The sequence below is a fragment of the Diaphorina citri genome, unplaced genomic scaffold (assembly GCF_000475195.1).
Source record: "Diaphorina citri unplaced genomic scaffold, Diaci psyllid genome assembly version 1.1 scaffold792, whole genome shotgun sequence".
In the NCBI taxonomy this organism is placed as follows: Eukaryota; Metazoa; Arthropoda; class Insecta; order Hemiptera; family Psyllidae; genus Diaphorina; species Diaphorina citri.
The window spans coordinates 34,164-56,894 of NW_007378224.1; the positions used below are offsets into that span (position 1 = coordinate 34,164).

The window sequence follows — 22,731 nt, forward strand, 5'->3', positions numbered from 1 at the left end:
TTCCGATCTGTGTGTGGTGTGTGTGGTGTGTGTGTGTGTGTGGTGTGGGTGTGTGGTGGGTGTGGGTGTGTGGTGGGTGTGTGTGTGGTGGTCCCGTACAAAGGACGGGTCAACCACTAGTATAATGATATATTTGCCTAATATGTGTCCTTTTCTCTTTCTTTTTAGGTAATGACGTCTGATTTACCCAAGGACGACCATTCCGCAATGCTGAGCTACCGTGAGACATCCAGTTCATTCAGTACAGGCACTTCTCGTCACTTGGATCTTCTACTCTGCAGTAACCCCGGACCCCTTGAACATCATCTCAACAGGAATAACAGTAGGATAAATGTTTGGTGGCGGGTGTGTGTATGGCCTTATTTCGAGGAGAATTTGCGTGAAAGAGGTTGAAATTGGGTTTACTCGTATGTGTTAGAGGAGGTCTTTGAAATAAGGACCATTTTGTAGGAAATGGTTCTTCTTCCATTGACCTCGTTTGCGTTTTGTGTGTTGAATTAATCCATTTTTTCTTTCAGGTTGTGTAGGGCTTGTAGGGACTTGTTAGGGCCTGTAGGGACTTGTTAGGGCTTTGTAGGATGTCACTAATCCGTTTTCTTTTCAGGTTCTACATGCGAGTAAACCCAATATGATTAAAATGTGAGAAAAGTGACCAGAGAGTGTGAGGCTCAAACACTGTGAGCATTGGGTGGGGAATAGGTAAGTACTTGGCGTTATAACTCCCATCAGTAGGTCAATATTGATATTTTGTATATTAAAATCAATATTGTCCTATGGCGGGGGTATAACACTAAAGTACACTACCTATTGGTGGGACAGGGGGGTTTCTCTTTCAGGTTACTAATGTCTGAGAGTGTGAGGCTCAAACACTGTGAGCATTGGGTGGGGAATAGGTAAGTACTTGGCGTTATAACTCCCATCAGAAGGTCAATATTGATATTTTGTATATTAAAATCAGTATTGTCCTATGGCGGGGGTATAACACTAAAGTACACTACCTATTGGTGGGACAGGGGGGTTTCTCTTTCAGGTTACTAATGTCTGAGTTCACAGTTGTCTGACAGGCACCTGCAAAATTCTGTCAGGCAATTGATAACCCAGGTTTTGGTGGCGGTTGTTCTAAACTTCTGTAAAGCGGCAGTTTACTATTCCAAAAGGTGAATTGACGTTTCTACAGTACGTTGTAAACAGCTGTCCTAGTCTGCCCTTGAAGTGTTTTGTAACATAGTTATGGCTAAGTTACATTTCGGGCTATGGCTAGCTGATGAGGTCTAATGAGTCCGAAACAGCTGATTTCAACGCTTTATACATCATTTTTAATTTTTTATGTGTCCAAGTAGTAATTAATCTTTCTCTATAATCTTTTGTTCACAGGTACCCAATGGTTCAAAAATAGTTGCTGTGTTTCCTATTTGGATTATCTCGACTTGGCTGCACTATCAAAGTGCCTCCTTTGCTTGGAGATTTTGCACTCGTAGTTCCGTTCTTCCGGGTAGCCGGTGAAGATCCTGGCTTGCTGGGAAACACAACTTTGGAAGAAGGCGAGGCGGTAGAGCTGACATCTTCATTGGAGGCCGTGCTGCTATCAGGAGATTCGTTCACATTGCTTACGCTCGTTTTCTTTACAGTTTCTTCTGTTTTAGGTTCTTCAGTTGGTTTGAATCCAGGCGGTAAAAATTTACTAATATCGGCAGGTTCTTCAAATTTAATATTCTTCAATTTGCCAATATCGACTGGTTTGGCACTTGGTTTGGTGAAGGTTTTCTTTGTGGTTCCTTCTGTAGCGTCTTCGGGTTTGAATCCAGGAGGTAAAAATTTACTAATATCTTCTGGTTCTTCAAATTTAATTTTGTTTAAAATGCTCTCCAGAACTGGCTTCGCAGAACTGGAATCGGATTTTTCGGGTGCTGAGGTAGATCCTGGAGTTTTATTGTTAAATTTCGGTTTAAGTTTAGGTATTAGTGACCGAGTAGTAGTGCTGGGCTTTGGTGTTGTTGTTTCAGGAGCTTCAGAACTAGGAGCTGATGTAGAGGTCGTCGTTGTTGTCGTAGTGCTTTTCTTTGTGAAAGTTCTTTGTTTGTACCCAGCGGGCAAGAGTCCGACCAAGTCTTCTTCAAACTGGATACTATCTTTCAAAGAAGTTTTTCCTGTAGGTTTACTACTGGGTTTACTTGTTGTTGTAAATCTTTTTGATGATGGTACAAATTTGGATGTAGATGATGGTTCCTCAGAAGAAGTAGGCTCTGGTGTGGTAGTTGTAGTGGTAGTCACAGTCTCACTTGTCATTTTTTCTGGCAAATCCAGATCAAATTTGTCATCTGTTTTTGATGGATTAAAGCCTCCTGTTAAAATGCCACTTGATAGTTCTGACTGAACACGATCTAACTTATCAATAATACTTTCTGTTGAGGATGAGTTCCTGCTCAATGTTGTCTTTTCTAATTCATCCTCACTTTCACTTTCCTTGCTTTTGGGTGCAAGAGGTTTTGGTTGTTCTTCTTGTTTAACTGCACCAGATGGTATAAACCTGGCTCCAGACACACTTCTGCTTGTTTGGACAGATGCTACGATAACCCAACTTTCAGTTGACGTAGGGTTTTCTGCATTGTTAGGAGGGCTGACGGATGTCGGTGTTTTCTGCCTATGGGTGGTTGAAGTTACAGGTTTGTTGGAAACGCTTGTTGCTGTTACTGTAGAGAAACTTGGTGATGGAGTAGTTGAAGTAGCAAGAGTTTTCCTAGTTGTGCTGGATGGTTCAACTGCTACTTGTAAACCACCAGATTCTTCATCTGAAGCATTTGGTTCTCCAGCAGCTACGTGAGGTACATCAGTGACGTCAATTGAGGCACTATCGACGAAACCTTTAAAGTTGTCTTCAGCTACAAAGCTGTGATCTTTATTCATAACCACCACATCAAAGGTGGAATTATTTTTTACAGCTCCAATTGGTCCCGTTATTTTGAATTTATTTTTGAGAGTAATCGGAATAACCGTAGAATTAGTTCGCGAGCTCTCCTTATTTATGGTGTTTGTAGCTATATTTTTCAAAGGTTTTTGTCGGAAAGTAGTAACTTCGGGTTCTGAAGTCAATAAACTTTCTTGCTTGAGAAGAAAGACAGGATAGGAGAAAGCAAGCCGTTCCGAGAACGAACATTATCCATTCAGGATGAAATCCGCCCCGGGCGGGAATCGAACCCGTGGCCTAGCGCAACAAGTAACAAATAAGCGGATTAGGTTGAAGTGACGAAGGGTAAATTCACAATTAAATGAAGGCGAAATTCCATGTTTCTGCTGGAATTTAAAGTTCAAATCCACAACTTCCTGGGTGATTTTTCGCTCTCTCTCTCTCTCTCTCCTTCCCTCCCTCTTTCTCTCCTTACCTCCATCCCTCGCCTCCTCTCTCTCACTCACCCCCTACCTCTCTCGTTCTATTTCATAAAATTTATTTCCCTTTTACGAGGAGTAATAATTTCAGCCTAGCAGAGTACTAACAGCATCATAATCTCAACTTTACGACTTACAATTCAAGGTTCTACACACGTTATTTTGTAGATAAAGTCTGCTTCACTGCGTCAGCTACTTTATTCAATTTTCTTTACTGTCAGTGTATGGGGCACTTTTCTTTCTTCCGTTCATCCTAACTCTTTACTTTATTTCTTTCTCAATCATCTTGGTAGGATTAGAAGATTAGAACTCAGTACAGCCTTTCCAAGATTCCATTAGTCTTGACAAAAACATGGGTTATATCAAGAATTTTGTTCCTATTTTTATTTTGTTTTATTTGTTTCATAATTAGGTACTTACTTGATGCTTGAAACTTACCACAGTAATACCGAAGATGAGCACAAACAAGAGGGATGCCAAACCAATGACTATTACGGCTATGGCCCATTGTGGCAGTAGACTATCTTGTTCTGCCATTCCCACAACTGGAACTTGAGGTTTCTTCAAAACTGTAACACGAATCAATCGTTAAAGGTTAAAGTAAAGTGAAATAGTAGTCTCACTTTTGTATCGTGTGGTCTAAAGCTGTGTTCACAAGTTCACACATATTCGGCGGAGTCGATCGATGTCGACTGAAACCGTACACTGCCTCGACAACATAGATTTACATCGTCGATCGACGGCGCGTTGTCGACTATGTGTGGACACAGATGAAGAAGTAGGCTGTGCCGTCTTTTACTGAAGGTGAAACAACTCCTACAGCACCACAGGCCCAATTTTCAACGCTTTATACATCATTTTTAATTTTATGTGTCCAAGTATTAATTAATCTTTCTCTATAATCTTTTGTTCACAGGTACCCAATGGTTCAAAAATAGTTGCTGTGTTTCCTATTTGGATTATCTCGACTGTTGTGACTACCCTGCAATGCCAAGCTGTCTCGTGAGTTTTAGTATTATTATTTTAGAGGTTTGACAGAGGGAACTGTTAACTGCTAAGCTCTTATCGTCCCGAAATCGAAGATAGAAAGAAGACATGATAAATGAAAGCCAGCCGTTCTGAGAACAAACCTTAACCGTTCAGGATAAAATCCGCCCCCGGCGGGAATCGAACCTGTGGCCTAGGGCTTACAAGGCAAATATTATCCGTTCAGGATAAAATCTGCCCCCGGCGGGAATCTAACCCGCAGCCTAGCGCTTACAAGGCAGACGCACTACCAACCAAGCTATCTAGGCTGCGACGTCGATATTTGGTTTTGGCTACAAAATTTTTACGAATGGATGCCCTTCGGAATCAACCTTCGCTATTTCTTCAGCAAGGGATATGTCTTATCGTCCCGAAATCGAAGATAGAAAGAAGACATGATAAATGAAAGCCAGCCGTTCTGAGAACAAACCTTATCCGTTCAGGATAAAATCCGCCCCGGGCGGGAATCGAACCAGCAGCCTAGCGCTTACAAGGCAGACGCACTACCAACCAAGCTATCTAGGCTGACGACGTCGATATTTGGTTTTGGCTACAAAATTTTTACGAATGGATGCCCTTCGGAATCAACCTTCGCTATTTCTTCAGCAAGGGATATTTCAGGCTGGTATCCTCCCTGTTTGTTTACTAGCTCTTACAAGGCAGACGCACTACCAACCAAGTCTGTCTCGGAAGTCAAATCCTAAGCTGTGAACTTTACCTTCTTGACAGGCTTGTCATTCCACACATCCTCCATATTGTAGAGATCTTCGGCGCCATAGTTGTCATGTCCGCCTCCCATATGGTTCTTGTTGAGCTCGTGCAACATGTCCTCCGTCAGAGGAGAGGGTTGCTTCTTCGAGTGTTTGTGTCTACTGACCAGCTGGAAGGAGAAGAGGAGATACCATGAGATTGAATACCTATTCAATAAATTACCCCAACAGGTAGGTATCCCAACCCACCTATCAACACAAGTTTTTTTTTAGGTTTGATAGAGGAAACTATAATTGCCAAGGTCTTATCGTCCCGGAACCGAAGAGAGAAGAAAGACAGGATAGGAGAAAGCAAGCCGTTCCGAAAACGAACATTATCCACTCAGGACGAAATCCGCCCCGGGCGGGAATCGAACCCGTAGTCTAGCGCAACAAGTACCAAATAAGCGGATTAGGTTGAAGTGACGAAGGGTAAATTCACAATTAAATGAAGGCGAAATTCCATGTTTCTGCTGGAATTTAAAGTTCAAATCCACAACTTCCTGGGTGATTTTTCGCTCTCTCTCTCTCTCTCTCCTTCCCTCCCTCTTTCTCTCCTTACCTCCATCCCTCGCCTCCTCTCTCTCACTCACCCCCTACCTCTCTCGTTCTATTTCATAAAATTTATTTCCCTTTTACGAGGAGTAATAATTTCAGCCTAGCAGAGTACTAACAGCATCATAATCTCAACTTTACGACTTACAATTCAAGGTTCTACACACGTTATTTTGTAGATAAAGTCTGCTTCACTGCGTCAGCTACTTTATTCAATTTTCTTTACTGTCAGTGTATGGGGCACTTTTCTTTCTTCCGTTCATCCTAACTCTTTACTTTATTTCTTTCTCAATCATCTTGGTAGGATTAGAAGATTAGAACTCAGTACAGCCTTTCCAAGATTCCATTAGTCTTGACAAAAACATGGGTTATATCAAGAATTTTGTTCCTATTTTTATTTTGTTTTATTTGTTTCAGAATTAGGTACTTACTTGATGCTTGAAACTTACCACAGTAATACCGAAGATGAGCACAAACAAGAGGGATGCCAAACCAATGACTATTACGGCTATGGCCCATTGTGGCAGTAGACTATCTTGTTCTGCCATTCCCACAACTGGAACTTGAGGTTTCTTCAAAACTGTAACACGAATCAATCGTTAAAGGTTAAAGTAAAGTGAAATAGTAGTCTCAATTTTGTATCGTGTGGTCTAAAGCTGTGTTCACAAGTTCACACATATTCGGCGGAGTCGATCGATGTCGACTGAAACCGTACACTGCCTCGACAACATAGATTTACATCGTCGATCGACGGCGCGGTGTCGACTATGTGTGGACACAGATGAAGAAGTAGGCTGTGCCGTCTTTTACTGAAGGTGAAACAACTCCTACAGCACCACAGGCCCAATGAAGACCCCAATAATCCAAACAGTAGTTTCTGGGGGGATCTTTTAAGTGGTCCACACACGCGGAGTAAGTACCTAGTAAACCAGCGGCGATAGCACGTTGAATGCACCAGTTCCCCACGGATCACTGAAGTTAAGCAACGTTGTGCGTGGTTAGTATCTGGATGTATGACCATCTGGGGAATTCCAGTGCTGCTGGGTTCCCGGCTCCAGCCTCCACTCAGGCTGGATGAGGTTAAATTGAGGAGGCCCGTAGCTTGTCGCCGCATGGTTCCCAATTCTGTGTCATTTTCAGTCAGAGGGTGAGTTTTACGATATTTAAGTATCTAATTTTTGTTATTTTTCTTTCCAGGTGATTACATCTGTGTCCCGTGCCTGGCTGAATACATCTTTATCCATGGGTGATCATTCCGCAAAGCCAAGATGTGTTGGAACTTTCTGCAGTAACCCTGACCCAGTCCTGGAGATCACCTCAACAGCGCAGTCAACTCTGGCACTATGGATTCTGTGTAGTGGTAAGTACTAGTTAGAGGGAAAACAATAGTGTGTGTTATGCGTGTGTGTGTGGTGTGGGTGTGTGTGTGATGTGGGTGGGTGTGTGTGGTGTGGGTGTGTGTGTGGTGTGGGTGTGTGTGTGTGGTGTGGGTGTGTGTGTGGTGTGGGTGTGTGTGTGGTGTGGATGTTGTGGTGTGTGTGATGGGTGTGTGTGTGTGTGTTTTTTTTGTGTGGTGGGATTTTGTATCGTGTGGTCTAAAGCTGTGTTCACAAGTTCACACATATTCGGCGGAGTCGATCGATGTCGACTGAAACCTTACACTGCCTCGACAACATAGATTTACATCGTCGATCGACGGCGCGGTGTCGACTATGTGTGGACACAGATGAAGAAGTAGGCTGTGCCGTCTTTTACTGAAGGTGAAACAACTCCTACAGCACCACAGGCCCAATGAAGACCCCAATAATCCAAACAGTAGTTTCTGGGGGGATCTTTTAAGTGGTCCACACACGCGGAGTAAGTACCTAGTAAACCAGCGGCGATAGCACGTTGAATGCACCAGTTCCCCACGGATCACTGAAGTTAAGCAACGTTGTGCGTGGTTAGTATCTGGATGTATGACCATCTGGGGAATTCCAGTGCTGCTGGGTTCCCGGCTCCAGCCTCCACTCAGGCTGGATGAGGTTAAATTGAGGAGGCCCGTAGCTTGTCGCCGCATGGTGGGTGAAATCCCCGTCACGAGAAGACCTGTTTTTTTTTTAAGAGTGACGTTGAATCCCTGTACCTATCTAGTTTGGGAACTAAAATTTACGATGTAACGACCTAAATTTTTGTTTCCCAAAAGTGTTGCTCTCAACTCTCAACTTGTGTGACAGTCTGCGAGCTACCAGAAAACCTCTCGCGAGCTACCGGTAGCTCGCGACTGACGACCATCCCTGCCCTAAAGCAATAGCGCCTTTACTTACCCACAAAATCAGTGAACTTGGGGTCCACATCGAACGTTCCCAGTTTGAGTTTGGAGTAGTCCGACTGCTGTGAGGCGGGCTGCGAAGTGAGGGCCTCACTATTGACCGTGCTCTGGAGTAGACTCTCGTGGAACAGACGCTTCATATCAGCTGTGCTCACGGTTCTACCAAGCTCACTCAGCTCAACGAAATAGTCTACCAGTACACTGCCAGGACTGTAAACAAAATAATGACATTAGTTGTTTTATTGTAGTTTAGTGCTGACTAGTTTAGGGCTGACTCAGCCCATGAAGCTTATCGTCCCGAAATCGAAGAGAGAATTAACACAGGATAGGAGAAAGCCAGCCGTTCCGAGAACGAACATTATCCGTTCAGGATAAAATCCGCCCCGCGCGGAATCGAACCCGCGGCCTACCGTTCACAAGGCAGACGCTCTACCTGCCAAGCTCACTAGACTGGCTACTATTGTCTATGTTCTTTGCTTTGTTCTTTGCTATGTTCTTTGCTTTATCATTATGCTTTTACCTGAAAGCGTCAATCCTGATTTTCTTGTACCATCTGTTGAGCGATGAAGAACTGCTGTAGATTGTATCCAACTGAAACATTAATGAAAAACATCAGAATAACACCCTATAAAACAACGTTTGATACACTGTTTTGTCAGATACTTGGATGGACATTTGTTATGTATAGGTACTAATAACTACTCCTAAAGAAATTATGTATATGTATAATTACTCCTAAAGAAATGAGTAGCCTCTTAAGGGTAATCAAGGCGTGCAGAAAAGCGTTGCCAATGTTACAATTTCTTTACCTGTTGTTCAACTTCATTGGCAAGGGTTTGCCACTCTTTCGTATTGTGGTCGAGAAGTTCAGGCACCCATTTGGCTCCACCAACCAGTTTGATTGTTGCTGCCAGTTCACAATCTGTCGTACAATATCCAGGCGTGGTTGGTGCTGGCGTAGTGGTCGTTGTTGTGGTTGTGGTTGAAGTGGATGAAGCAGCTGCACCTTCGGCACTCTCAGTCGATGTTGCCGAGGCCTTAGCAGCTCTCAGCAATTCTTCGATGGAAATGGTTGAAGTTGGGGGCGAAGGCCAGCCCATGAACTCGGTGGTGGCTCTGGAAATATGAAATTTGCATCATAAGTTTTTATCAGTCTATAATCTAATTCCTAAGTAGAAATAGAAAGTAGAGACATAGAATGCACGACGCAATGCAATACGACGCGACGTGTACCCGGTTGGAAAGAGGATAGTTAGGTTTCTAGCCATGTAGGTACCTATATGTATATGTGCAAAAGACCTAGATGGATAGCTACACCTATCTATTATGCAAAAGAGTACCTACCTACAGGTGTGTTAAAGAGCGTGGCACCGTCCCATTCAGTGAAATACCTATTATAGGTTAGGTGAACACTGACTAGGTAGGTACCATCATACAATTCAATTAGGTAGGTATTATAGTATTATCAGCTTAAAACTGAGTTTAATACGAGGAGGGGGCGGGAATTTTCGAGTTTAAAGAATTGCTAGATCTTGCTTATGACTAGGACTACCAATATCGACTTAGATCATGTAGGTACAGTGCCACAATCTAGGATTCTAGGCAATTAGTTCCAATAGTCAGTGCCTGGAATACTTAGTCAACCTCATATATTATCTTTATTTATGATCCATCAGCAATACAATAAGAGCTTGTAGGTTGAAGTCCATCTTAAAGATGCTGGAATAACCATTACCTAGAGCCAAGGTCGTTTGGGACACCAAAGTTCAATAAACATCTTGATAAAGTGTTGTATAGAAATGTAGCGTGGTATTATACAGGTTGTTCGTTGTATAGAAATGTAGCGTGGTATTATACAGGTTGTTCAATTTAGCGTCGTCTCATATACGGAGTGATTCATATTCAGAATTTCAATTTCATTTTCTGTTGTCTTGAAGTCTCCAAAAGGGCAGTTTTGCTCAACATGACATGTCGAAAAATAGGTGCAGAGAATTTTCAATCCTGTATCTCAACATTCTCAACACGACAAACAGAGTAGGTAGGTATACTTACTATCTACCCAAATAAACATTCTATTCTCCTACCTATCAAGGTAAGTTAAGTAGCTATGTACCTATGCAACCGTCTCTCTGGAGGACGTAAAACTGAGACAAAACCAGCCGTGTCAAGCCACAGACAATAACAATGGCTCATTTTGAGGGTAACTGAATGGGACTGAAAGTCCATCTCAGGAAGTAGGGTACAACGACATAATTATGTACCTGAATATCCCTCATTAGACCCCTACGGTTCGGGAGCCCTGCATACCGTACCTATGCAAAATGGTCCAAGACAGGTCACCCATCTACATAGCTACTCACCTACCTAACTTCAGGAACGGTAGTATGAGAGGAAGTAAGGAATCCTGTACCATAAGAAGCATTTGAATTGCTCTAAATTACAATCGAGATCGAGATCAAGTGTAGAGAAAAAAAAAAAAAAAAAAAAAAAAAAAAAAAAAAAAAAAAAAAAAAAAAATTTGAATCTTGGGCTGCACTATCAAAGTGCCTCCTTTGCTTGGAGATTTTGCACTCGTAGTTCCGTTCTTCCGAGTAGCAGGTGAAGATCCTGGCTTGCTGGGAAACACAACTTTGGAAGGAGGAGAGGCGGTAGAGCTGACATCTTCATTGGAGGCGGTGCTGCTATCAGGAGATTCGTTCACACTGCTTATGCTCGTTTTCTTTACAGTTTCTTCTGTTTTAGGTTCTTCAGTTGGCTTGAATCCAGGCGGTAAAAATTTACTAATATCGGCAGGTTCTTCAAATTTAATATTCTTCAATTTGCCAATATCGACTGGTTTGGCACTTGGTTTAGTGAAGGTTTTCTTTGTGGTTCCTTCTGTAGCGTCTTCGGGTTTGAATCCAGGAGGTAAAAATTTACTAATATCTTCTGGTTCTTCAAATTTAATTTTGTTTAAAATGCTCTCCAGAACTGGCTTCGCAGAACTGGAATCGGATTTTTCGGGTGCTGAGGTAGATCCTGGAGTTTTATTGTTAAATTTCGGTTTAAGTTTAGGTATTAGTGACCGAGTAGTAGTGCTGGGCTTTGGTGTTGTTGTTTCAGGAGCTTCAGAACTAGGAGCTGATGTAGAGGTCGTCGTTGTTGTCGTAGTGCTTTTCTTTGTGAGATTTTGTTTAAAATGCTCTCCAGAACTGGCTTCGCAGAACTGGAATCGGATTTTTCGGGTGCTGAGGTAGGTGCTGGAGTTTTATTGTTAAATTTCGGTTTAAGTTTAGGTATGAGTGACCGAGTAGTAGTACTGGGCTTTGGTGTTGTTGTTTCAGGAGCTTCAGAACTAGGAGCTGATGTAGAGGTCGTCGTTGTTGTCGTAGTGCTTTTCTTTGTGAAAGTTCTTTGTTTGTACCCAGCGGGCAAGAGTCCGACCAAGTCTTCTTCAAACTGGATACTATCTTTCAAAGAAGTTTTTCCTGTAGGTTTACTACTGGGTTTACTTGTTGTGAATCTTTTTGATGATGGTACAAATTTGGAGGTAGATGATGGTTCCTCAGAAGAAGTAGGCTCTGGTGTGGTAGTTGTAGTGGTAGTCACAGTCTCACTTGTCATTTTTTCTGGCAAATTGTAAATCTTTTTGATGATGGTACAAATTTGGATGTAGATGATGGTTCCTCAGAAGAAGTAGGCTCTGGTGTGGTAGTTGTAGTGGTAGTCACAGTCTCACTTGTCATTTTTTCTGGCAAATCCAGATCAAATTTGTCATCTGTTTTTGATGGATTAAAGCCTCCTGTTAAAATGCCACTTGATAGTTCTGACTGAACACGATCTAACTTATCAATAATACTTTCTGTTGAGGATGAGTTCCTGCTCAATGTTGTCTTTTCTAATTCATCCTCACTTTCACTTTCCTTGCTTTTGGGTGCAAGAGGTTTTGGTTGTTCTTCTTGTTTAACTGCACCAGATGGTATAAACCTGGCTCCAGACACACTTCTGCTTGTTTGGACAGATGCTACGATAACCCAACTTTCAGTTGACGTAGGGTTTTCTGCATTGTTAGGAGGGCTGACGGATGTCGGTGTTTTCTGCCTATGGGTGGTTGAAGTTACAGGTTTGTTGGAAACGCTTGTTGCTGTTACTGTAGAGAAACTTGGTGATGGAGTAGTTGAAGTAGCAAGAGTTTTCCTAGTTGTGCTGGATGGTTCAACTGCTACTTGTAAACCACCAGATTTTGTTTTCTGCCTATGTGTGGTTGAAGTAACAGGTTTGTTGGAAACACTTGTTGCAGTTACTGTGGAGAAACTTGGTGATGGAGTAGTTGAAGTAGCAAGAGTTTTCCTAGTTGTGCTGGATGGTTCAACTGCTACTTGTAAACCACCAGATTCTTCATCTGAAGCATTTGGTTCTCCAGCAGCTACGTGAGGTACATCAGTGACGTCAATTGAGGCACTATCGACGAAACCTTTAAAGTTGTCTTCAGCTACAAAGCTGTGATCTTTATTCATAACCACCACATCAAAGGTGGAATTATTTTTTACAGCTCCAATTGGTCCCGTTATTTTGAATTTATTTTTGAGAGTAATCGGAATAACCGTAGAATTAGTTCGCGAGCTCTCCTTATTTATGGTGTTTGTAGCTATATTTTTCAAAGGTTTTTGTCGGAAAGTAGTAACTTCGGGTTCTGAAGTCAATAAACTTTCTTGCTTATTGCCAATATTTTCTCTGTTACTTTGGCTAAGTTCTTGTCTATTGCTATTTTGCCTATTACTCTGGTTATTGATAAATCGCGCTTTAGAAAATGAAGGTGGTGAATAAGTTGTTGGTCGATACCTAGAATCAGGTCGTACTGCTTGTGTTGTCCTTACTGGTTCAGAGGGTTTGACTGGTTCATCAATATATTCTTCTTCATCCTCTCCATTTTCTAATTCTTCCTCCTCTTCATTTTCATCTTCTATAGATTCTCTCGGTATAAACTGATGTTGAGGTCTATAGGTAGAAATCTCAAACCTCGTTTTAGGTGAAAGGTTTTCTTTCTTTGGTTCAACTACAGGTCCATTTCTTGTGAAGCTATTTTGCTTAATAGTTTGTGTTTGAGGTTGCTTGAAGAAGGTTGGGGACTTATCATAATCTGAGTTCTTGACTGGTTCATCAATATATTCTTCTTCATCCTCTCCATTTTCTAGTTCTTCCTCCTCTTCATTTTCATCTTCTATAGATCCTCTTGGTATAAACTGATGTTGAGGTCTATAGGTAGAAATTTCAAACCTCGTTTTAGGTGAAAGGTTTTCTTTCTTTGGTTCAACTACAGGTCCATTTCTTATGAAGTTATTTTGCTTGATAGTCTGTGTTTGAGGTTGCTTGAAGAAGGTTGGGGACTCATCATAATCTGAGTTTGGTTGACCAAGAGAGTTAGAATCGTTACTATCATTTTCCTCATCTGATGGAAAATTTGGAATTCGGGCTTGGGGAGGACTTGGTGCTCTTGGAGCAGGCTGAGGTTTCCTTTGAAGTCTGTTAGTATCAACTTCTGTATTGGCTTTTGTATTTCTCCACCGACTTTGAGGAATAAAATCATCTATATTATCTTTATGTTGCTCATTATTGACAAAGCCATTAAACTGTTGCTTAGGAGTGTCGTCGTGAAAAACTTCTGAAAAAGCTTGAGGACTTTGAAATGAGGAGACGGGTGCATTATTTTGAAAAGTTGGTCGTGGAGGTTGAGGTTGAGTTTCTCCTGAAGAAAATGGAGTGAACTGAAACCTGGAATCACCACGAGTAGCTGTAGGCACACTGGAGAAAGGCTGTTGCTGTTGTTGCTTTTGCTGCCTAAAATTACTTGTAGAGACGGGTACATTATTTTGAAAAGTTGGTCGTGGAGGTTGAGGTTGAGTTTCTCCTGAAGAAAATGGAGTAAACTGAAACCTGGAATCACCACGAGTAGCTGTAGGCACACTGGAGAAAGGCTGTTGCTGTTGTTGCTTTTGCTGCCTAAAATTACTTGATGGTTGAAAGCTCGTTTGTGGTTTAATGGGTTGAAAAGTCTGTGGTGCAGGTGGAGAAGCTCTAGAAGAAGTAATAAAGTTGAAGTTTTGATTATTTGTTGGTTCTACGTACTTCTATAGAACATCAGATTTCTACCGACCTAAATCTGATGGCAAATCAAATTAATATCTACGTTTATGTCTATAAGTATAGTCATAAACGATACAACATTGTTTTGGAGTACCATCACACCAGCAAAGATAAAGAATGAGAGGAAGAGTATAAAGATATTGAATTAGGACGAATAAATAGATAAACATTTCAACTGTCGGAGAAATCTTGTAGAATTCTGCTGAGAATATTTTCCTATTTACTTTATGATAAAACAACATACGGACTAACTTGATCTAGATTTGGGAAAAACAGACTATTGGGATTGAGAACGAATAAGAACCAAATTAATGGACTTATGGTTCAGACTGACACACATACCTAGGTAGAGGTACTGACAAATTCAAAGAAAAGTCACCGCTTTGAAACATGGAACCCAATTCTTTCATCTACTGAAATACATAGAAAGGCAACGGAAGGACATAAAAGTTCGTCAAAAAAAGCTGGTACAGTAATAAATTTTCATCAAGGCCCTAATGCCTTTCCTTACTTTTTTTTTTTTTCAGAGAAAAATATTTCGCAGTAATAATAATTTAACATTGGAAAATTGAAAAAGAAATCATATTTCCCATTTTCCTGCGTTTTTTCCTTTATTTCCAAGTAAGTCTTTTAAATTGAAAACGGAAAAGAACAACACTAATACGAAGGTGGATACTGGGTATTTAATGTAGGTAGATATAATTTAAAATTCTAATTTTAGAATTTCGCAGAAAATAAATTGATTTTTTTCTCCTTAATATTTTTCAATTTCATTTTATTTAGAACCTACTTTCAGTCAAGTATTTCCTCAGGGGACTTTCCAAGGAAAAGACATCAGATGACGTCAGATTGACTCTGTAAATATGGGGTGTGAATTAGACAGCGATTTCCGTAAATAGCATCATATCAGAGGGTGAGGAAAATATATTATTTTGTAACTATGACCAAGAGGGATTTTCAACTTATTTTCATTGGATTTAGATACACTATATTTTGTTTGATGGATGTACCAAAAACACAATTTCCCTGGAGCTCGATCTTATTAGTAAAGAAAAAAAAACTTATTAATTCAATACCGAAATCCATTAATATCTAATTATAGATTTTACATACATAAGACCATCAGTTGGGTGGGTACGATGTATTTACCTATTTCTAAAGCTCTACCACCCAAAAATAAACTTTGCTGAATGTACAGCATTTTATCTCTGACATAACAACTCTGGCCAAATTACGACTCGTAATTACTTTTCGGATGCCCATACCCCCATAACTTTTTTTATGTCATAAATAAAAATGTTTGCACTCCTCTCTCCTCTATCTCCTCTTTCCTCTCCGGCTAATCTATTTGTTGGTACAGAGCTTTGAAGTGGTGGTAGTTGAAATGCTGTTGGTTGGGAAGGAAAAGTTTGCTGGAAGCTTTGAAACTGTGGTTGACTACTAGATGATATGTCTTGTGGTCGAAAGGGTGAGAATGGTCCAGAGTTTATGGGCTGGAAGAAGTTTGAGAATTGTTGCGGCTGAGGGGATGGTGCTGCCTGCAGCTGTTGTTGTTGCTGCTGCAGGAATTGAGCCCGTTGAGCCGCATTACTGAAGAAGAACTCTTGTTGCCCTGTGAACACAAGAAGAGAAAAACAAATTATGAGTGATTTTCTAAAGTAAACTTCCTGCATAAGGCACATAATGAGGATCTTATGGTTTCAGCTATTTATAGTTGTTTTTGTGAGTATTTAGTCGTAATATTCGCCGCAAACAAAGCTTCAGTGACGGAGAAGGTGCAATGGAGATACACTTGAGGATCGATATTATTTATTGCGGTAGATAATTGATTTTGTGAGTATTTTGTCGTAATATTCGCCGCAAACAAAGCTTCAGTGACGGAGAAGGTGCAATGGAGATACACTTGAGGATCGATATTATTTATTGCGGTAGCTTCTGTACCCCATCAACATTCACAAACTATGCGACATGAATTTCAAGTGACAACAAGAATGGGAAGGCATCAGCGCTCGTGTAAATATGGAAATGAGGTCTGCTATAGAAATATAACTAAATAGAATGTATAAAGACAAACACAGCGTAGACAAAACGTACCCAACTCAAATAAGAAATTATAACGAACTTGAAAATAAATTCTGAGGGAGTCGCGGTTAGATTTAGGTCCTATGTAGAAATAGAAAGTAGAGACATAGAATGCACGAAGCAATGCAATACGACGCGACGTGTACCCGGTTGGAAAGAGGATGGATAGGTATCTAGCCATGTAGGTACCTATATGTATATGTGCAAAAGACCTAGATGGATAGCTACACCTACCTATTATGCAAAAGAGTACCTACCTACAGGTATGTTAAAGACCGTGGCACCGCCCCATTCCTAGCCAAAATGTGACAGTGAAATACCTATTATAGGTTAGGTGACCACTGACTAGGTAGGTACCATCATACAATTCAATTAGGTAGGTATTATAGTATTATCAGCTTAAAACTGAGTTTAATACCTAGGAGGAGGGGGCGGGAATTTTCGAGTTTTAAGAATTGCTAGATATTCTTCATGATAGGTGCTTATGACTAGGACTACCAATATCGACTTAGATCTTGTAGGTACAGTGCCACAATCTAGGATTCTAGGCAATTAGTTCCAATAGTCAGTGCCTGGAATACTTAGTCAACCTCTTATCTTTATTTATGATCCATCAGCAATACAATAAGAGCTTGTAGGTTGAAGTCCATCTTAAAGATGCAGGAATAACCATTACTTACAGCCAAGGTCGTTTGGGACACCAAAGTTCAATAAACATCTTGATAAAGTGTTGTATAGAAATGTAGCGTGGTATTATACAGGTTGTTCCTAGAGCCAAGGTCGTTTGGGACACCAAAGTTCAATAAACATCTTCATAAAGTGTTGTATAGAAATGTATAGCGTGGTATTATACAGGTTGTTCGTTGTATAGAAATGTATAGCGTGGTATTATACAGGTTTCGTTGTATAGGACTTTCCAAGGAAAAGACAGATGACGTCAGATTGACTCTGTAAATATGGGGTGTGAATTAGACAGCGATTTCCATAAATAGCATCATATCAGGGTGAGGAAAATATATTATTTTGTAACTATGACCAAGAGGGATTTTCAACTTATTTTCATTGGATTTAGATACACTATATTTTGTTTGATGGATGTGCCAAAAACACAATTTCCCTGGAGCTCGATCTTATTAGTACAGAAAGAAAAAAAAAACTTATTAGTTCAATACCTAAATCCATTAATATCTAATATAGATTTTACATACACAAGACCATCAGTTGGGTGGGTACGATGTATTTGCCTATTTCTAAAGCTCTACCACCCAAAAATAAATAAATTTTGCTGAATGTACAGCATTTTATTTCTGACAACTGTGGCCAAATTACGACTCGTAATTACTTTTCGGATACCCATACCCCCATAACTTTTTTTATGTCATAAATAAAAATGTTTGCACTCCTCTCTCCTCTATCTCCTCTTTCCTCTCCGGCTAATCTGTTTTGACGGGTGTGACAGTAAAAAGCGGAAAAATTGTCGTTAAACACATCAAAAATTAAACCCAATATAGCACCCACGCCCACGACCAACAGTCCACTTCTAAAGGATTTTTTTTTTTTTTTTTAAGAAGGAAAGAAAAAAAAATAGTTATAGGTTTTATAGAAGCAACTATGACAGGTGACGGCAGAAGTCTTATCATCCTGAAATCGAAGAGAGAAGGAGGACAGGATATGAGAAAGCCGGTCGTTCCAGGAACGAACCTTATCTGTTTAGGATAAATTTCGCCCCGATTAGAGATTGAACTCGCGACTTCAGCGCTTACAAGGCAGGTGCGCTCCATTCCAAGCTCAAGCTACATTAGGTAGGTAATTATAATTTTACATAACTAGGCTGCCTTGGGACAGGCATTAATGCTTCTGCTAATAGGGCAGCTAGCAGCTACTTTTCACTCTTCCCGACTCTTGCTTTCACTGACGGCAGAAGTCTTATCATCCTGAAATCGAAGAGAGAAGGAGGACAGGATGTGAGAAAGTCGGTCGTTCCAGGAACGAACCTTATCTGTTTAGGATAAATTTCGCCCCGATTAGAGATTGAACTCGCGACTTCAGTGCTTACAAGGCAGGTGCGCTCCATTCCAAGCTCAAGCTACATTAGGTAGGTAATTATAATTTTTACAAAACTAGGCTGCCTTGGGACAGGCATTAATGCTTCTGCTAATAGGGCAGCTAGCAGCTACTTTTCACTCTTCCCGACTCTTGCTTTCACAGCGTTAAAGCATGGAAACCGCAGACCTATCCATCTTTCCTGAAGCTGAAACCCTCGAAACTCATCCAATCTATTCTGACCAATGAGAGGAACATAAGCACGAATCAGTGGCGTGTGATCAGATTTTCATAAGGGGAAGCTATAAGTAGTATAAATCCTTATATTTATGTACTAGTACAGTATGGTCCTTAGCTGGTGGTCTTGCACCCATATTTATACAGGTGTATATGGACAAAATACACGTTCTCAACTATTGCTCAAGCATTAATTCCACTAACAGACTGTGTGTGGGTTGGCAACTTAAAATAATGCCCCCCTAGAGGGGAAGTTGAGAACGACTATCAGCGAAAGCATTGATTTGCTGAAGACTGGCCCCAAATATTTTTTAAGAGAGGTTTGATGGAGGATTTTTTAGGTAGGTAGGATTTTTTTTTATTTTATTCTTCAGATCAATTCAATCTCGAGCTCAATAAACTTTGAGCTGAACCCTCCTCGTCTAAAACTTTAGCAGAATAGCTGAAGTTTGTGTCGACTGAGGAGGGAACAGCTCAGGTCTATGGCAATCAATTCTTTCATAGATCTTCTTTCTTCTTATGACAATTGCTTCTTGTTCCTTTCGAGCTTTAAGCTTCAAGTATGTGGATGATCTTCTCTAATTTAGATCGCCTCCATGCATTGTGACAGACCTTTTCAGTCCGATTTGAGGCGTGTTCTGAGCTTCGCAACAATTTGCCCCGCAGGGCGTTTACATCGGGTGGTTGGCCCTAAGGTAAACCCACATCCGGGGGGGCCAGTTCAGTAGTTAATGTCCACTGAAAAGACAGCCGCTGGAATCATCCGCCTGGGACTTTCCACCAGTGACAGAAGCTATCTGCAGATGTAACATCTGGTCGATGGGCTCGCCATATCAATATGGACACAAATGGGCACTCATATTGAAACATAAAGTATCCAGAATTCCAGACTATTTCACCTTTTACGTCCATTGTGCTGTTCCTAACACACAATGAGTAGGAGAGGTCTGCTTCCTCTCCTTTCTTCACGTCATTCAACATCTTCCTGTAATTTTCTCTCACACAGTGGAGTTGAGAGAAAAGAAAATTGATTGACAACAATATAATGATGGGTAAGGATAAAAAGATGAGAGAGAAGGAGGAGAATGATAAATGATGTAGAAACAAAAACCTAATGATGAGTGAAGAGAAAGAGATAGAAGTGAACAAGAATCTGGGGTTCCACATTGTGGTATGATGGGAAACCAATGTATTGGTTGGATGGTTGAGATCCCTTTGGGATTGGGAGGGATTAGGTTTAGGTTCAGTGATTGGCATTGGGTTTGAGAGGGCCCAAAGGGGAGGTATTTGAAAACCTCTGTCTGTCTGTAAACAAAATATCTCGGGAACGGTATGAGCTAGAGACTTGAAATTTGGTATGTAGTTCACAAATGGGAAACCAATGTATTGGTTGGATGGTTGGGATCCCTTTGGGATTGGGAGGGATTAGGTTTAGGTTCAGTGATTGGCATTGGGTTTGAGAGGGCCCAAAGGGGAGGTATTTGAAAACCAACAAGGATGCGACACAAAACGTTTGGTTGAGATAGGTGCTGCGGTTGGTGGTATTTTTACCGCTTTTGAACAGATTTCGACTGTTTTTTGGCGGTTTTCAGCTATACCGACTAAACGGTTAGAGATATTGTAAAAGTTAGGGTAGAAGAAGAACACCCCAATAAGCATCATTCAATAGGATAAGGAAAGTCGTGTGATGTTCGCACCATATTTTTTATAATTATTATTTTTATTTATTTTTACTTCTTTCTTTTGAAATTCCTATTATTTTGGACGATTTAAATTCAAAAGCGTATTGGTTGGATGGTTGGGATCCCTTTGGTATTGGGAGGGATTAGGTTTAGGTTCAGTGATTGGCATTGGGTTTGATAGGGCCCAAAGGGGAGGTATTTGAAAACCAATTATGAAAGGGTGCTGGGATGAATGGCTGATTTCATCAGAATATTACTTATTAGTTGGGATCCCCTTGGGATTAGGAGGGATTGTGTTTGAGAGGGGAGGGATTAGGAACCCAATTTATCAAAGGGTGCTGGAATCAATGGTTGATTTCATCAGAAATCAGAATAGTACCTACCTATTTTTGAAAACCAATTATGAAAGGGTGCTGGGATGAATGGTTGATTTCATCAGAATAGTACTCATTATTTGGGATCCCCTTGGGATTAGGAGGGGTTGGATTTTAGAGGGGAGGGATTAGGAACCCAATTTATCAAAGGGTGCTGGGATCAATGGGTTGATTTCATCAGAAATCAGAATAGTACCTATTGTTGTATTGGTTGGGATCCCCTTGGAGTTGGGATAGGGAAAGATTGGGTTTGAGAGGGAAGGGATTAGGAAACCAATTATCAAAGGGTGCTGGGATCAATAGTTAATTTCATCAGAATAAATTGAATAAACATTGAAATTCAGATTGAATTGAGTGGAACCCAGAAAATACCCCCATTGGAGGCGACCAGAGGGAGATAGAAACAAGGAAATTCCCAATCCTTAACCTTAAGGGTTTAAATTTAAACCACTTAATCCACAACTTCATGGTGTGGACACGGAAAGCAAACAATGGAATAGTATGGGATACTGATAGGAGTGATAGGTATTGTCTAACAGAGTACATAGTAAATACCTAGGTACCTACGTACCTACATACTCGCACCTTCAATATGTAGGTATTTTCTGAACCTGTGGGATATGAGAAAGGATAAACTGAATCCAACTTTTCAAATTATGTTTGCATTTATCCATTAATTTTTCACATTATTTCACAAGTCTTTCGAATCTATTCCTTCATTTCCCTATTCTGTTTCCATTTGCTTTTCTTTAGTTCGTGTCGTGTTATTCTTGGATTCTATTTTATCTCTTATTATATTATTCCATTTACTTGTCTCTTATTTTATTAATGCGTTAATGCACTAGCTCTTCTTTTTTCTTTTTTACTCACTCAAAGTCCTTGTGAACCATTTTGATGAAGTTTACCAACCTCTGTGGTGCAGTTGTTAACGCGTTGGACTTTGGATCTGGAGGTTGGCGGTTCGAGTCCAAGTAATGTCATAAAATTTATCTAGGTGAAATAATTCAAAAGCATACGTCTCAGAAGAAAATGTGTAGGTAACATCATCTTCTGCTCACTGTCTTCAAATTATGTTTGCATTTGTCCATGAATTTTTCATAAAGACCATTAATTTTTCACATTCTTTCACAAGTCTCTCGAATCTATTCCTTCATTTCCTTATTCTGTTTCCATTTGCTTTTCTTTAGTTCGTGTCGTGTTATTCTTGGATTCAATTTTATCTCTTATTATATTATTCCATTTACTTATCTCTTATTTTATTAATGCATTAATGCACTAGCTCTTCCTTTTTCTTTTTTACTCACTCAAAGTCCTTGTGAACCATTTTGATGAAGTTTGAATTTGATAGTGGAGGGGACCGTTCTAATGAACAACAATAACTATATTTTGACTGGGTATACTGTTGAATAAAAAAAGTCTTTATCGCAATGAATTGATTAAAATTTTCTAAAATATTTCTTCCGTTTTAGTTTTATTATTAGGATCTTTGGACCTTTTCAAACAGTGTAGTGATTAGGACGTTTGGACAACCTATTCGATAGCTTTCCGTTCTTTCCTCTAAGCACCTTCAATATGTAGGTATTTTCTGAACCTGTGGGATATGAGAAAGGATAAACTGAATCCAACTTAGTACCTACATACTCGCACCTTCAATATGTAGGTATTTTCTAAACCTGTGGGATATGAGAAAGGATAAACTGAATCCAACTTCATCCAGGAATCCTGTTTAATTCTATGGAAGTATGGGGATTGGGGAATGCAATGTTGGTTTTAGACGTATACAGCTGTTAGAGTTGTACTTAGCTTGGTAAGTACAACTCAGAAAGGATTCGTGCTGTACATAGTTATATGGTGATCTAACTTTTGGTTCTTCGCCTAATGGAAATCCTTTTTCTTCTTCTTTTTCGTTATTTCGTTAAAAGCAAGATTTATTTCATCTCATGACGACTTTGACACAGTCTCTCTCTCTCTCTCTCTCGTTCTTTCTTTCTCTCTCTCTCCCCCTCTCTCCCTCCCTTTCTCTACTTCTTTTACCCCTCTTTCTCTTTATGGTATTTACTCTCTTTCTACCCTCAATTTCTCTCTCTACTCCATCTCTATCTTTCCTCCTCCTCCTCCTCTCTCTCTCTCTTTCACTTTACCATCTGTCTTTTCTCTCCCTTCGT

At 40.4% G+C, this 22,731-nt stretch overlaps 1 protein-coding gene and 2 pseudogenes across 1 annotated transcript in view; 2 read left to right on the forward strand and 1 right to left on the reverse strand.

Annotated features, from left to right (window-relative positions):
* Positions 1-19,322, reverse strand: part of LOC103512108 (mucin-5AC) — a 23,893-nt gene extending 4,571 nt beyond the window's left edge. Inside the window, 12 exon segments of the mRNA XM_026825682.1 lie at positions 5,129-5,290; positions 6,164-6,294; positions 8,021-8,235; positions 8,546-8,616; positions 8,835-9,141; positions 10,542-11,190; positions 11,193-11,628; positions 11,751-13,149; positions 13,408-13,702; positions 13,865-14,119; positions 15,503-15,760; positions 19,259-19,322. Of these exon segments, the coding sequence (XP_026681483.1) occupies positions 5,129-5,290; positions 6,164-6,294; positions 8,021-8,235; positions 8,546-8,616; positions 8,835-9,141; positions 10,542-11,190; positions 11,193-11,628; positions 11,751-13,149; positions 13,408-13,702; positions 13,865-14,119; positions 15,503-15,760; positions 19,259-19,322 (4,242 nt within the window).
* LOC113468615 lies at positions 6,642-6,760 on the forward strand (annotated as a pseudogene).
* LOC113468616 lies at positions 7,587-7,705 on the forward strand (annotated as a pseudogene).
* Positions 19,323-22,731: the final 3,409 nt, after the last annotated feature.